Source organism: Delphinapterus leucas, chromosome 12, assembly GCF_059928025.1.
Source record: "Delphinapterus leucas isolate spDelLeu-1000000601 "Yukka" chromosome 12, BTC_Dleu_Yukka2, whole genome shotgun sequence".
Taxonomy (NCBI): Eukaryota; Metazoa; Chordata; class Mammalia; order Artiodactyla; family Monodontidae; genus Delphinapterus; species Delphinapterus leucas.
Window position 1 is genome coordinate 43,316,028 of NC_143140.1, and position 15,388 is coordinate 43,331,415.

Consider the following 15,388-nt stretch of genomic DNA (forward strand, 5'->3'; position numbering starts at 1 on the left):
CCCTACAGGACCCACTGGCCACTAGAGCCACGTGATCAGTGGGTGTCACAGAAACCAGGGCACTAGGTGTGTGCACTAGGTGTGTGAGGTGGAGGGAGAGTGCGAATATGGCCCCACCAGCCTCTGTGGACTTTGGAGGGTGTTTCCGTAGGCTTCTAGATGTGTGTTCAGTTAGAATCTTGCCCCTCGGGCCAAAGCTTTAAGATGAGCAGGTAGGTGTCTTTCACAGAAAGACTGGGCACTTTTCAGGCAGAGGACTCTCTGCTGGACCCTGGGGGGTAGCCAGATGAGTCTGCGTGAGCCCTTTTAAGAACTGTTTTTTGGGTGGTTAAATTGACTGAAGGTGGTCAAAGGTACAGACTTCCAGTTATAAATAAGTTCTGGGGGTGTAATGTACAGTATGGTGACTATAGTTAATAATACTGTATTGTATATTTGAAACTTACTAAGTAGATCTTTTTTATTTTTTAAATTTTAAAAAATATTTATTTTATTTTTTTGGCTGAGTTGGGTCTTTGTTGAGGCACGCAGGCTTCACTCTAGTTGTGGCATGCAGGTTTTCTCTCTAGTTGTGGTGTGTGGGCTCCAGGGAGCGTGGGCTCTGTAGTTTGTGGCACATGGGCTCTCTCGTTGAGGCGCAAGAGCTCAGTAGTTGTGGCCCCAGGGCTTAGTTGCCCCGCGGCATGTGGGATCTTAGTTCCCCGACCAGGGATTGAACCTGTGTCCCCTAAATTGGAAGGTGGATTCTTTACCACTAGACCACCAGGGAAGTCCCTATGTAGATCTCTAAAATTTTTTTTAATTATTTAATTGAAGTATCGTTGATTTACAATGTCATGTTAGTTTCAGGTGTACAGAACAGTGATTCAGTTATACATACATACATACATATACATGTTCCTTTTCAGATTCTTTTCCCTTATAGCTTATTGAAAAATATTGAGTAGAGTTCCCTGTGCTATACAGTAGGTCCTTGTTGTTTATCTATTTTATATATAGTAGTGTGCATATGTTAATCCCAACCTCCTAATTTATCCCTCTCTCCCCTCCCCTCCTTCCCCTTTGATAACAGTAAGTTTGTTTTCCATGTCTGGAAATCTCTTTCTGTTTTGTAAATAAGTTCATCTGTATCTTTTTTTCCTTTCTAAGTTTCCATGTTTAAGTGATATTATGTGGTATTTATCTCTGTCTGGCTTACTTCACTGTCTGGCTTATGGTAATCTCTAGGTCAATCCATGTTGCTGCAAATGGCATTCTTTATGGTTTAGTAACATTCCTGTGTGTGTGTGTATACACAACACATCTTTATCCATTCATCTGTCAGACATTTAGGTTGCTTCCATGTCTTGGCTATTGTAAATAGTGCTTCTATGAACATTGGGGTGCATGTGTCTTTTCAAATTAGAGTTTTTGTCTTTTCTGGATATATGCCCAGGAGTGGGATTGTAGGATCATATGGTAGCTCTGTTTTTGGTTTAAGGAACCTCCATACTGTTTTCCATAGTAGCTGCACCAATTTACATTCCCACCAACAGTGTAGGAGGGTTCCCTTTTCTCCACACCCTCTCCAGCATTTATTATTTGTAGACTTTTTGATGATGGCCATTCTGACTGGTGTGAGGTATTTTATAATGTATTAAACTTTTCTTTAAATTAAAAATGTGACTAGAGAGAAAAAAACAAAACAAATTAAAAAAAATGTTTCTTTGCTATATCTTGGTGGGTCTCATGGATGCAAGCTAAATATTTTGGAGGCTTGTCTCTTAGATGCAAGTCTTAAAAGCTGGGGTGCCAGATGTGAAGTCCAAACCCTTTGCTCCTCATGGAGAAGCTCGGAGTTGTGGGTTCCCGCCTGACTGTGGGTGGCTGTGTCAGGGGTGGGGTGTATCGTGAGATTGTGTCTCAGCCTCTTCTACCCGGTTCCATGTGGGTTTCTTCTCTTTCACCTCATGTGTAGGAGTTGCTCATCTAGTTTTTGGGTTTCTTTCAAAGTGCATTGCTCTGTATGCAGCTGTCAATTAGCTGTGTCCATGAGAGGAGGTAAGTTCAGGACCCTCCTAGTCGCCATCTTGAATGGGAAGCCACTTGCTTTTTTGTCTTACTAGACTAGTGGGTAAGAGTGCCGTCTCCAGGGTCCTGCTGCCAGGGTTAACTGCCCTGCCTGCTTACTTCCCAGCTGGTGAACTTGGGCCTTTGCCAAATGGGGATAAGGGTAGCACATGGTTTATAAGGTTGCTTGAGGACAAACATATCCACACACACAGAAAGCTTAGAGCACAGGGGACCAAGGACATAGTTTATCGCCTGTTTCCTCCCCCTGGAGTCTCAACTTCATCAGGGCAGGACTTTTTCTCTTTGCACTCCCAGCCCCTAGAATATGAATGGATGCAAAATACAGCTAAATGGTCCTTATTCATTGGCCTCAGCCCTCATCCCACTGGCCTTCCTGACTACCCCCTTATAGTCTGACCTTCTCTTTTTTTTACAGCCCCCCTTACACCTTTCTAGTCTGGCCTTAACTCATCTTTGAGGCTCTGTAAGCCTTCTGGGCACTGGCTATGCAACCTGCCCAGGGAAATCCCTGAGGCTGGTAAAATTATCTGATAAATATGGAGAATTTGGTGACAGACTTTCTTAGCTGAAATGTAACCTTTCATACTGGCGGCACCATTTGGGTGTAACTGCCTAAGCTTTAGTGGGAGTATTAGGAAACATGACTAATTGCAAAGTTTTACAATATTCCAGGTGTGTACATATTAAACATCATAAATGTGACTTTATCTTACTAAGGTAGCAAATGCTCTGTGGCGTGTTTGCAAGGCCCTGTGACAAGGCAGACCACCTGGCCACCATATGCAGCTTTTTTCCTCAGAACACCAGAGAGCAACGTGAGACAGAGCACAGAGGGGCAGAGCACAGGATACAGACGAGGGTGGCATCTAGTAAGAAAGACACTCTGAGATCTGGGGAGGAGCCCAACCTCTAAGTCATCCAATGATTAAGGTGTAAAAAAGCTACCTTCAGTCTGTGCGCTCAGTTGTCCAGCTAAAATCTCGATATGAAAATTAGCTTGGGAAAGAAAACTCCCAATTGGAGTCCAATTATATGCTAGGTGCGTGTAAGTATATTAGCTTGTTTATTCCTCATAATCACCAGTTACTAATTGACAGTTGGGATTTGAACCTGGTCCTGATTTCTGTTGTAGCTGAGACTCTACACACTATACTTCCACTTTCTGCTGCTAAGTAGAAAACCTCAGTGGGAAAGTGTAGCCGGATTCTGTGCAAACTTGCAAATGCTCTGGACTGAATGGGTACAACTCAGCTGTCTGCACCTCAAATGACCCAGCTGGTCTAGGATAAAGGCTGCCTTTGCCTTATCTATACAAATACATTTTTTTCTTCCTGTCATGCTGGTCAGCAGTTACATGGCAGTTAGCTAGTGTTAGCGTCTCTCCAGGTAGATGGTGATGATGTCAACCCCTGCATGCACTGCTAGCTAGTGGCATACTTTTTCTCCAGGGATTGGGTGGAGGGGCTCATAATGAATCCTACGTTCAATGACAGCTGCATTATATACAGTGCTTATTTAAACAGTGATAGAAAACATAACTGTAGAAGAGAAAAGCCAAACCATGTATCCACCTTTCAACTAAGCTTGTATGTAGTGATGAGCTGGACAGAAAATAGTGTGTCTAACTTTAGACCACAATTTGAGAGGTAGAGATCTCAAGAGAAGCACAAATATGTATGATTTGGAAAATAGCACTTACCTGGAAAAGAACAAGCTATTAGATTAATGAAGTAACCTTTTAATTTTTTTTTTTTTTTTTTTTTTTGCGGTACGCGGGCCTCTCACTGTTGTGGCCTCTCCCGTTGTGGAGCACAGGCTCTGGATGCGCAGGCTCAGCGGCCATGGCTCACGGGCCCAGCCGCTCTGCGGCATGTGGGATCTTTCCTGACTGCTGTGCCACCAGGGAAGCCCTTAAACTAATTTTTTAAGGTTAAAATACTTTATACAGAATAGTAATTTTTGTGATATCTTATGAAGCAAGACAAAGAAGCAGCTGTTTTTTTCTCATAAATTAGATCACCACCTCCCAAACTGATACCCAAAGGAATAGTATTTCATGAAATGTTAAACCAAATGCCTTAATTTTTTTTTTTTCTTATGGACAAGTTTGAGGAATGATATATTTTCCTCTTAAAGATTTCAGGCTGGGGAGACACACTTTTTAAAGTATGACTATTTTTATTTCCAGGAAGTGGTCTATGGGGGGGAAGAACTGCTTGGCAAATGCTGAAATTTCTAATTGTAAGATAAATTTGGAGAGTTCACTCATGTGGTCTCTTAGTTTTAGAATCCCAGGTACTCTGATTTCCACAAACACTTTGTAACCAAATGGACAGACAGACAAATAGGTGAATAATCTGAAGCTTCCGGTCCACTGATTTTTAGGAGGCATCCAAACCGAAAGAGCCCCGGACGATATGACCAGCTGGCTGAGTGGCTAGTATGTAAGACAGTAAGCCACCCCTAATAGCTTCCTCACCACAAACAAGGGAGCTAGATGGACGCACTCCGCCTCCGTGCAGCGCTTTCAGTCTATGACTTCATTGCTTATTCCCACAGACAAGTGCCAGGACGCAGTGCAGAATGCGCTTCTGGGGTTGCTCCTCAACACAAAGGAACCAGAAATAGAGCCTCTCATTCTTAAATAACATTTATTATTGTGGCAAAGAAGTCTCTTTCAGGAGAACAAGTCTCACATTTATGTAAAGGTGTATTGGTTATAGTTATAGAAGCAAATTTCACTGAGGTGCTCTATATGAAGTATGCCTGACCATGACTCTGAATTCAGCAATCTAATATTCACAATGTGTTGGCTGCCATGAGCTATTTATCTGAACATGCCTTTTGTTCCCTTTAAAATGTGTGTCTGCGCAGGGTGGGAAAAAGAAACGCCAAGGGCCTGCTAAAAAGGAGAAGCCTAGAAAAGATAAAATTCCCACGGCAGTTCTGTTCAGCTGCAGTCCGCGAGTGCAGGAACAGTGTTCGTGTGGGGAGGCATTACGCCCAGTGGTTTCTCGGTTTTAATGGTGTGGGAGCCCTTGAGGTTTTCCGCAGCGGTCGGAGGCAGTGGGAAATGCCATTTACTGAATCCAGTCGATGTTCAGGCAGCGCGCTATGAATGCAAACATGTCTGACACTTCTTCTATTACTTTGGCCGTGGGCTTCCCAGCCCCGTGGCCCGCCTTGGTGTCCACGTGGATAAGCAGGGGATTGTTCTGCTTCCGACTGCGGCCCACCAGGTACTGAAGGGTGGCAATGAACTTCAGGGAATGAAGCGGGACCACGCGGTCGTCATGGTCCGCAGTGAGGAGAAGCATGGACGGGTACTGGATGTCGTCTGCCTCTGGCAGCTTCACGTTGTGCAGTGGAGAATATCTGAAAGGCAAAGGCACTTTCATGAGGCCGGATATCAAAATGAGAGTGTGTGTCCACTAGGATAATCACGGGGACCGGTGGGCATAGTGACTTGCGTCGTCTACCCGCCTACCGTCACCAGCAGTGAGGACTGCAGCCAACTGGTCCATGGGTGACCACTGCAGACTAAGTTACATCACCTCACCGTTTGGGCTGTGACTGGCCAGGGCTATTGGAAGCTGGGGAGCTGTGTCGTTTATTTCGCTCCCACTTTGGAAGCCTGTGTAAGAAAGAAACAGGGCTGTTGAAACAACCCAAAGTATGTGCCTACTGACTGTCTTGAGGTGAATATTTTCATATTCTTCAGACTGACTTTTTCACTGCTACAAAGTGGACTGATTGTCCCTTTGTATTCTACATGAAAAGATTTTGAGGTATAGTTGATTTACAATATTAGTTTCAGGTGATTCAATATTTTTATAGATTATACTCCATTTAAAATTATTATAAAATATTGGCTATATTCCCTGTGCTGTACAATATATCCTTGTAGCTTCTTTTTTTTTTTTTTTTTTTTTTTTGCGGTACGCGGGCCTCTCACTGCTGTGGCTTCTCCCATTGCGGCGCACAGGCTCCGGACGCGCAGGCTCAGTGGCCATGGCTCACGGGCCCAGCCACTCCGCGGCATGTGGGATCTTCCCGGACCGGGGCACGAACCCGTGTCCCCTGCATCGGCAGGCGGACTCTCAACCACTGCACCACCAGGGAAGTCCTGATTGTTCTTTTAAATCACTGATTGTGAATAGAATGGGTGCAAGCCTTTCTTTTGTTGAAGAACTTGAAATCCAGTGTACAGCAGCTTTTTGCCTGTTTAGTATCTATAAAACCTTTATTCTGAGCTCAGCTTGGCAGTCTTAGGAAGACCACGGGTCCCCTCTGGGCCTAGCTTCCTGTGTGAAACCAGGGAACCTAAGCCGCTGACCCCCTGCTGGCTCACAGTCCAGCAGAAAGAAACTGACTTTGGCCAATGGTGAGAAAGTTAGTGGAGGAGACACCTTCTGAAGCACAAGATAAGTTTCCAGTTAACAAAAAGGTTTTTAAGAACATAAGGACAATCAAATTAAACAGCGATTGATAATAGTTAAGTGAAGGACATCTCTGGATACTTTTTCTTTACGTTTTAGTCCATATGGGTGTCATGTTTTCCAAAGTGTTCAGTATTAATGAATTAAACTATTTTAGTAGAGTTTTATTTTGGAGGGTAAATAGGCAAAAATAGTAAAATTTCTACTCAGTTAACCAAGCTAAGACTAAAACCTTCTGGGGTTTAGTCTCCTAATAGATAAGATGGGGGTACCAATGGGTCTGTTTTCTGCTCTCATTGCAGAGTATTTCTGGATCAACCCCAGTCCTCCAGATAAGGGTTAGTTCTATGGGAAAACATGTCTGGAAACTCTCCCTACTAATAATGCCTCTCCCCACCTCAAGATTCACGTGCCGCATTTATACATTCAAGACTGAGAAGTTCTGTAGAAAAAAAGTCTGTTAGGCTTTATTTTTCCCAGCCATTCACAAACTTGGAAATTTAAATTTTGGGGGGCGTGGGGGGACCCCTTCAATATATTGGATTGAGCTCTCAGTTCATTGGGAGTAGCAAGTAAGAGGAAAATACAGCTCTGTGGGTGCTAGGTTAAAAAATTAAAGTCTGAAATAGGAATATCACAGACATCTTGAGAGAAAAAATATTTAGAACTCTTTTTTTGCTTTCAAATTAATTTTAGAAGTATCAGGTTCCAGCAAATATTTTGTTGCCTTCAATATACAATTAACTCAGTATTTTCAACTGAGTTTAAATGGGACTTATCCCCCCCTAAGTGCATATTTTCTTAAAGGTAATTGGAACTATGGCTTCTTCAAATATTCAGCTTTCACCAGGATGTGTCAGTGAGGCTACCTGTGCATTTTAAAAGCTAAACTTTCCCCCTCCTACAGAACAGAATTGAGTAGTTTAAAAGTATTCAATTAAAAAAATTCAAGTCATTTTAGCTGAATTTCTAAGTGGAGAGCTAACCATACAAAGCACATCAAATGAAGGAAAAAACCTGACTTGAGAAATTACTGTATCAAAATTTATAACTGACTGAGGAGACTGGGGAGAGGGGACATAGGCTGCTGGTGCTATTCCAAGAGTAATTCCTAAATACTGCTGGTAAAAATCCAAAAACCCCTACATGTGGGAAGCAAAGAGAGTGAAGAGCCAAAAAAGAACGTAGCTTGCAGTCTGGAGAATCTAAATGTTTGCCATTTTCTCACTGTTTTCGCCGAAGTGTTGAGGGATACGAATATTTCAGTAATGCAACTTGTAGTTTCAAATATATGTGGTAATACTGAGAGCACAAAAAAAGTTTAACTGTTCTTGCATATATTCCTTTTCATTTCCTTATTTTTCTTTTTTTTTTTTGTGGTACGCGAGCCTCTCACTGTTATGGTCTCTCCCGTTGTGGAGCACAGGCTCTGGACGCGCAGGCTCAGCGGCCATGGCTCACGGGCCCAGCCGCTCCGCGGCATGTGGGAGCTTCCCGGACCGGGGCACGAACCCGTGTCCCCTGCATCGGCAGGCGGACTCTCAACCACTGTGCCACCAGGGAAGCCCTTTATTTCTTAATTTAGAAAAAGAAATCCCATATATATGTAAGTTATAATGACTTTTTTAAAAAAATTATTTTTTAATTGCTGCATTAACAAATTACCACAAATTTAGCAGCTTTTAAAAACAACATGGATTTCTTATCTCACAGTTCTATAAGTCAGAAGTCTAGCTTGGCTCAACTGGGTTCTCTGGCTCTCTCAAGGCTGAAATCAAAGTGTTGGCTAACTGGGTACTTATCAAGAAGTTCTAGAAAAAAATCTACTTCCAGACTCATTCCAGCTGTTGGCAGAATGCATTCAGTTCCATGTGGCTGTAGGACTGAGGTCCTTGTTTCTTTGATGGCTGTTGGTTGGCGTTGATCTCAGGTCGAACAGCCCCCCTTCCTTCAGTTTCAAAGCCAGCAATGGTGGCTTTAGTCCTCCTGTCCTCCTCATGCGTCCAATCTCTCTCATCTCCCTTTCTGTTGCATCCCCAACTCCCACCAGAGAAAACGCTCTGCCTTTCAGGGTTTGTCATTAGATTGGGCCCACTCGATAATCCAGGATAATCTCCTTATCCTGGTCAGCTGATCAGTAACCTTAATTTAATCCGCAAAGTCCCTTCACAGAAGTACCTTGATTAGTGGTTGACTGAAGAACCAGGGGACAGGAATCCTGGAGGACCACCTTTAAAATTTTGCCCATCCCATCTTTGTAGTTTGTTGTTTTTGTTAAAGACCAGATCAAAACCAGGAAGACAGGTATTCCCACCACTTGCCCTACTTTTGCAGTAAATTACACGCAAATATGAGATATTGAAGGGCATGGAGTCAAACGTTTATCCTTTTGACTATGTTCAGTATTCTGGTATCAAATTGTTAGCAACACAAATATGTCATATGAATTAAAACCTTACTTGATGAGCCATTCAAAGTGTTGTTTGTTGTCTGAGCACCCATAATCAGTGGTCCAGGCGTGACCAATAGTGTATTTATGGAACTTCAGCATGTCCATTACTCCAACTTGGGCAATAACACAACCAAAGAGGTCAGGACGCTGATTTGCACATGCAGCTAAAAATCAAGATAGAAAAGGGAGGTGGTCCATCATTAAACATCTATGTAATAAGCAAAACCAAAACAGAACAAAACAACACTTAAATGCTTTCAGAACCCTGGTTGTCTTTTTTCCAAGAGCACAGAAAGAAACCATCAGAAATCACTTGCCCAACAGCCCACAAGCTTTTCCCCCTCCTTCCAACATATCAGAGGGGTGGGTATTGTCATCAGTAGTAGAGATTTACTCCTCAAACTGAATCTCAATGGGAGAACATATGAAAACCTCTAGGGCTTTCTGTAAAACCTGTGTCCCCTCCTCCCATCCCCAGCTGCTTTCACAGGTAATGCAGGAGGTTAACGAACTTGTTCAGGATCTGAAAACTAGCCTGTGATATCGTGACACAATAAGAAATACCTGTTTATTCTTTGTCCCCAGTTCCTAGAACAGAGCTCCTAAAACTCTTGGAATTTCCTGAGTGACAGGGTGAGAGGAGTGTCTCTCATAATTCATAACAAACCCCTTTCAACCATCTCTGAGTCCATGCTAATGAGATGGGTCTTGGTGGGTCCCCAGATAGCTTCAGGATGGGGGCTGGCTGCCCAAGGAACCAACCATGTGATTAGAGGATTGGATCTTCTGGTCCCACCCCTGACCTCTGGGCAGAGGAGAGGGGGTGGAGATCAAGTTAGTGATTAACGGCTACTGATTTAATCAATCTTGCCTGCATAATAGAACTTCCATAAAATCCACCAAACAATGAAATTTGAAGCTTCTAGGGTGGTGAACACAGGGAGGTGCTGGGATGGTGGTGCGCTAACAGGGAGTATGGAGGCTCTGCATGCACCGCCCATACCTTATCCTATACATCTCTTCCATCTGACTGTTGCCGAGTTCTATCCCTTATAACAAACTGGTAAACGTAAGGAAAGAGGAGGGGGACATGGGAACCCCCAATTTATAGCTGTGAGTCAGAAGTACGGGAGGTCCAGAACTTGTGATCGGTGTCTGCAGTGAGGGACTGAGCCCTCACCCTTTTGGGTCTGTGCTAACACTGGGTAGTGTCAGAACTGAACTGAATTGTAAGACACCCAGTTGGTGTATGGAGAGTTGGAGAATTGGTTGGCGTGGTATGACCCCCTTCCCACATTTGGCATCAGAAATGTTGTGAGCAGAAATGGCTCATACAGCCCAAAGCAGAATAGCGCCTAAAACCCAGCTCAGAGCTCTGATGTTGACACACCTCCTTGTCCTGTTTTAAGAATACTCTTCTCTGTACACTTAAAAACTTATTTTTTAGAAAATTCAATAAATGTTTATTGAACACCTGCCATGTGCCTGGCACTACGCCTGGGGACATGTCAGTGAATAATTTAGTGGGAAAGATAAAGAAGTGAACAGGCAATTATAATGTGGCAATCACTACTGCTGAGAAAATACGGGTGCTATGGAAGTAGGGCGTAGGCCAGAGTACGGAAGTTGGGGAGGCTTTGGGAGGAAGTAAGATCAAAGCTGGCACGACTAGGAGTTAGTCAAGGGATGTGAACTTTTGCTGCCTCTGACAAAAAACTGTTCCCACCCCAGTTCTGATTTCAGTGCTTATTCATGATACTGAAACCTGAGTCCTACCCCTGCAGATCCTTTTCTCCCACTCAGAGGTGGGAGGCGCAGGAATCTGGAAACTGTTCTTTTTAATAAGCATCTCAGCATCCTGATGGAGGAACTCCATCTCTGAAGGTCCCTTAAAGGACCTAGTTTGTTAAAAGGCATAAATGAATTCCTGAAGATAAAACTCCAAAAATAAAATGGAGTTTTATTGGATGAACCAGTAAGTTACAACACAATTCTCCCACTACTGAAATCAGATGGTATTTTCAACGTCCCTTCCCATTAAAAATTTTAGATCCACCCTTAGTTCTTCTTTTCTTAACACTTCATATTTAATTCATATGCAAATTCAGTTGGCTCAAATTCAAAATATGCCCAGAATCAGACTTCTCACTACTTCCATCGCCACACCCAGGTCCAAGCCACCATTTTCTCTCCCTGGGACAGAAGCCACCTACCTGGGCTCCTGCTTTTCTGCCCTTGCCTCCCCTTCTGTCTACCCTAACACAGTAACGGGATCAACGCGTGATTCCGATTTAAAAAAAACATGTCAAATCATGACACTCCTCTGCTCAAAACTCCCCCAAAGACTTATTTCACAGAGTAAACCATGCTCTCTGCATGGGCCACGAGGACCTGCCTGCTCTGGCCTCCCGCCACCCCTAACCTCTGCCATCTCTCTCCGCTGCTCTCTGTGCCCAGCCACAGACATGGGCCTCCGGGGCCCATTGCTGGCCCCGGGCATATCGTCTGCCTCCTCTGACTGGAACAAAAGCTCCAAGAAGGCAGAGCTGTTGTCTCTTTCGTTTGCTGACATATGCCCAGTATCTGGAAAAACGCCCAGCACTTCTTGGTGCTCTATAAATATGTGTCAAGTGAACAAATCAAATTTGTAGTTATTCGGCATTTAAGAATATTATCCATCTCCTTTCTCAATTTCTTTCCACAAGCCACACGACTTGTGGGATCTTAGTTCCCCGACCAGAGCAGGGATGGAACCCAGGCCCCTGGCAGTGGAAGTGCAGAGTCCTAACCACTGGACCGCCAGGTTAGTCCCTCCATTTCTTTCTTCTTTTTTTAAATTGAAGTATACCTGACTTAAAACATATTAGTCTCAGGTGCAAATCAGTGATTCGGTATTTTTATACATCACAAAGTGATCACCATGATAAGTCTATTTACCATCTGTCATCACACAAAATTATTAAATATTATTGACTATATTCCCTATGTTATCTGTACATTATATCTCTGTGATATATATATATATATTATATATATATATATATTTTTCTTTTGTGTGTGTGTGTGGTACGCAGGCCTCTCACTGCTGTGGCCTCTCCCGTTGCAGAGCACAGGCTCTGGACACACAGGCTCAGTGGCCATGGCTCAAGGGCCTAGCAGCTCCGTGGCATGTGGGATCTTCCCAGACCGGGGCACGAACCCGTGTCCCCTGCATCGGCAGGCGGACTCTCAACCACTGCGCCACCAGGGAAGCCCTGTGATATTTTTATAACAAAGTTTGGACCTCTCAATCACCCTCATCTGTTTCACTCATCTCCCCACCCCACTCCCCTCTGGCAACCACTAGTTTGTTTTCTGTATCTATGAGTCTGTTTATTTTATGTTTGTTCAATTGTTTTGTTTCTTAGATTCCTCATATAAGTGAAATCATATGGTATCTGTCTTTCTCTGTCTGACTTACTTCACTTAGCAAAACACCCTCTAGGTCCATTCGTGTTCTTGCAAATGGCAAGATTTCATTCTTTTTTTATATGGCTGAGTAATATTCTACTGTATGTATTATTATACACCTCCTTTATCCATTAATTTATCAATGGACACTTAGGTTGCTTTCATATCTTAGCAACTGTGAATAATGCTGCAGTGAACATAGGGGTACATACCTTTTTGAATTAGTGGTTTTGATTTCTTTGGGAAAAAACTCAGAAGTTGAATTGATGAATAATACAGTAGTTCTATTTTTAACTTTTAAGGAAACTTCATACTGCTTTCCATAGTGGCTGTAACCAATTTATATTCCCACCAGTGCATGAGGGTTCCCTTTCATCTGCATCCTTGTCAACACTTGTTATTTGATGTCCTTTTGATACTAGTCATACTGACAGGTGTGAGGTGGTACCATTGTGGTTTTGATTTGCATTTCCTTGATGATTAGTGATGTTCAGCATATTTTCATGTGTCTATTGGCCTATGTGTATGTCCCCTCTGGAAAAATGTCTATTCAGGTCCTCTGCTCATTTTTCTTTTTTGGGGGGGGTATGTGGGCCTCTCACTGTTGTGGCCTCTCCCGTTGCAGAGCACAGGCTCTGGAGGCACAGGCTCAGCGGCCATGGCTCACGGGCCCAGCCGCTCCGTGGCATGTGGGATCCTCCCGGACCAGGGCACGAACCCGTGTCCCCTGCAATGGCAGGCGGACTCTCAACCACTGCGCCACCAGCGAAGCCCTCATTTTTTAATTGAGTTTGTTTTTGATGTTGAGTTGTATGGGTTCTTTGGATACTTTGGACATTAACCTCTTATCAGATAGATTGTTTGTAAATACCTTCTCACATTCAGTAGGTTGTCTTTTTAATTTTGTTGATAGTTTTCTTCACTGTGCAGAAGCTTTTTAGGTTGTTATAGTCCCATTTGTTTTTTGCTTTTGTTTCCCTTGCCTGAGGAGACATACCCAAAAGAAGTTTGTGAAGACCAATGTCAAAGAGTGTACTGTGTTTTCTCAGGGTTTTATGGTTTCAGTTCTTACAGTTAAATATTTTTTTGAGTTTATTTTCACATATGATGTGAGAAAGCAGTACAGTTTGACTCTTTTACATGGAGCTGTCCAGGTTTCCCAACACCATTTACTGAAGAGGCTGTCTTTTCCCCACTGTATATTCTTCCTTCCTCTGTTTTAGACTGACCATGTATGTGTGGGTTTATTTTTGGGTTCTCTATTCTGTTGCATTGATCTATATGTCTGTTTTTGTGCCAGTACCATACTATTTCGGTCACTAGAGTTTGTAGTATAGTTTGAAATCAATGAGCATGATACCTCCAGCTTTGTTCTTCTTTCTCAAGACCGTTTTGGCTATTTGGGGTCTTTTGTGTTTCCAAATAAATTTTAGAATTATTTGTTCTAGTTCTGTGAAAAATGCCATTGGTATTTTGATAGGGACTGCACTGAATCTTGTACATTGCCTTGGGTAGTAGGGTGATTTTAACAATATTAATTCTTCAAATCCATGAGCATGGCACATCTTTTAATTTGTGTCATCTTCAATTTCATCAGTGTCTTACAGTTTCCAGTGTACAGGTCTTCCACCTCCTTGGTGAGATTTATTCCTAGGTTATTTTATTCTTTTTGATACAATTTTAAATGGGATTGTTTTCTTAATTTTTCCTTCTGATAGTTTAAGGTACAGAAATCCAGATTTCTGTATATTAATTTTGTATGCTGCAACTTTACTGAATTCATTTATTCGTTCTTTGGTGGCATCTTTAGGATTTTCTATACATAGTATGTCATCTGCAAACAGTGGCAGTTTTACTTCTTTTCCAATTTGAATTCCTTTTATTTCTTTTTCTTGTCTGATTGCTGGGGCTAAGACTCCCAATACAATGTTAATAGAAGTGGTGACAGTGAGCATCCTTGTCTTGTTCCTCACCTTAGAGGAAATGCTTTTGGCTTTTCACTGTTGAGTATGATGTTAGTGGTGGGCTTGTCATACATGGCCTTTATTATGTTGAGGTATGTCCCTCTATACCCACTTTGCTAGGAGTTTTTAATCACAAATGGATGTTGAATTTTGTCAAAAGCTTTTTCCACATCTATTGATATGACCATATGGTTTTTATTCTTCAATTTGTTAATGTGGCTTATCACACTGATTGATTTACAGATATTGAACCATCCTTATATCCCTGGGATAAATCCTACTTGATTGTAGTGTATGATCCTTTTAATGTGTTGTTGAATTTGGTTTGCTAATACTTTGAAGATTTTTACATCTGTGTTCACCAGTGATAATGGCCTGTAATTTCCTTTTTTTGTGATGTCTTTGTCTGGTTTTTGTATCAGGGTGATGCTGCTGGCCTTGTAAAGTGAGTTCAAATGTGCTCCTTTCTCTTCAGTTTTCCAGAAGAGTTTGAGAAGATATGTGTTAGCTCTTCTCTAAATGTTCCGTAGAATTCATCTGTGAAGACATCTGGTCCTGGACTTTTCGTTTGCTGGGAGTTTTTTTTTTTTTTTTTTTTTTTTTTTAATATTACTGATTCAACTTCATTACTGGTAATTGGTCTGTTCATACATTCTATTTCTGCCTGATTCAGTCTTGGGAGATTGTAAGTTTCTAGGAATTTATCCATTTCTTCTAGATTGTCCACTTTATTGTGTATAATTAGTCACAGTAATCTCGTATGATCCTTTGCATTTTTGTGGTGTTTGATGTAACTTCTTCTTTTTCATTTCTGATTTTCTTTGGGCCCTCTCTCTGTTTTTCTTGATGAGTCTGGTAAAAGGTTTATCTTTTTATCTTCTCAAACAACCAGCTCTTAGTTTTATCGATCTTTTCTATTGTTTTTTAGTCTCTATTATTGCTCTGATCTTTATTATTTTAATTACTTTAGGTGTTAGGTTAGATTGAGATTTTTCTTGTTTCCTGAGGCA

General features: G+C 42.2%; 1 protein-coding gene across 1 annotated transcript in view; it reads right to left on the reverse strand.

The window, feature by feature from the left end:
- Window positions 1-4,710: 4,710 nt before the first annotated feature.
- The window catches only part of PREP (prolyl endopeptidase), a 136,714-nt gene continuing 126,036 nt past the window's right edge, over window positions 4,711-15,388 (reverse strand). Inside the window, exons 14-15 of the mRNA XM_022553380.3 lie at window positions 8,972-9,128; window positions 4,711-5,448 (exon numbers count right to left, since the gene is read on the reverse strand). Coding sequence (XP_022409088.1) covers window positions 5,154-5,448; window positions 8,972-9,128 — 452 coding nt within the window. The 3' untranslated portion in view covers window positions 4,711-5,153. The remainder of the gene's footprint in view (window positions 5,449-8,971; window positions 9,129-15,388) is intronic.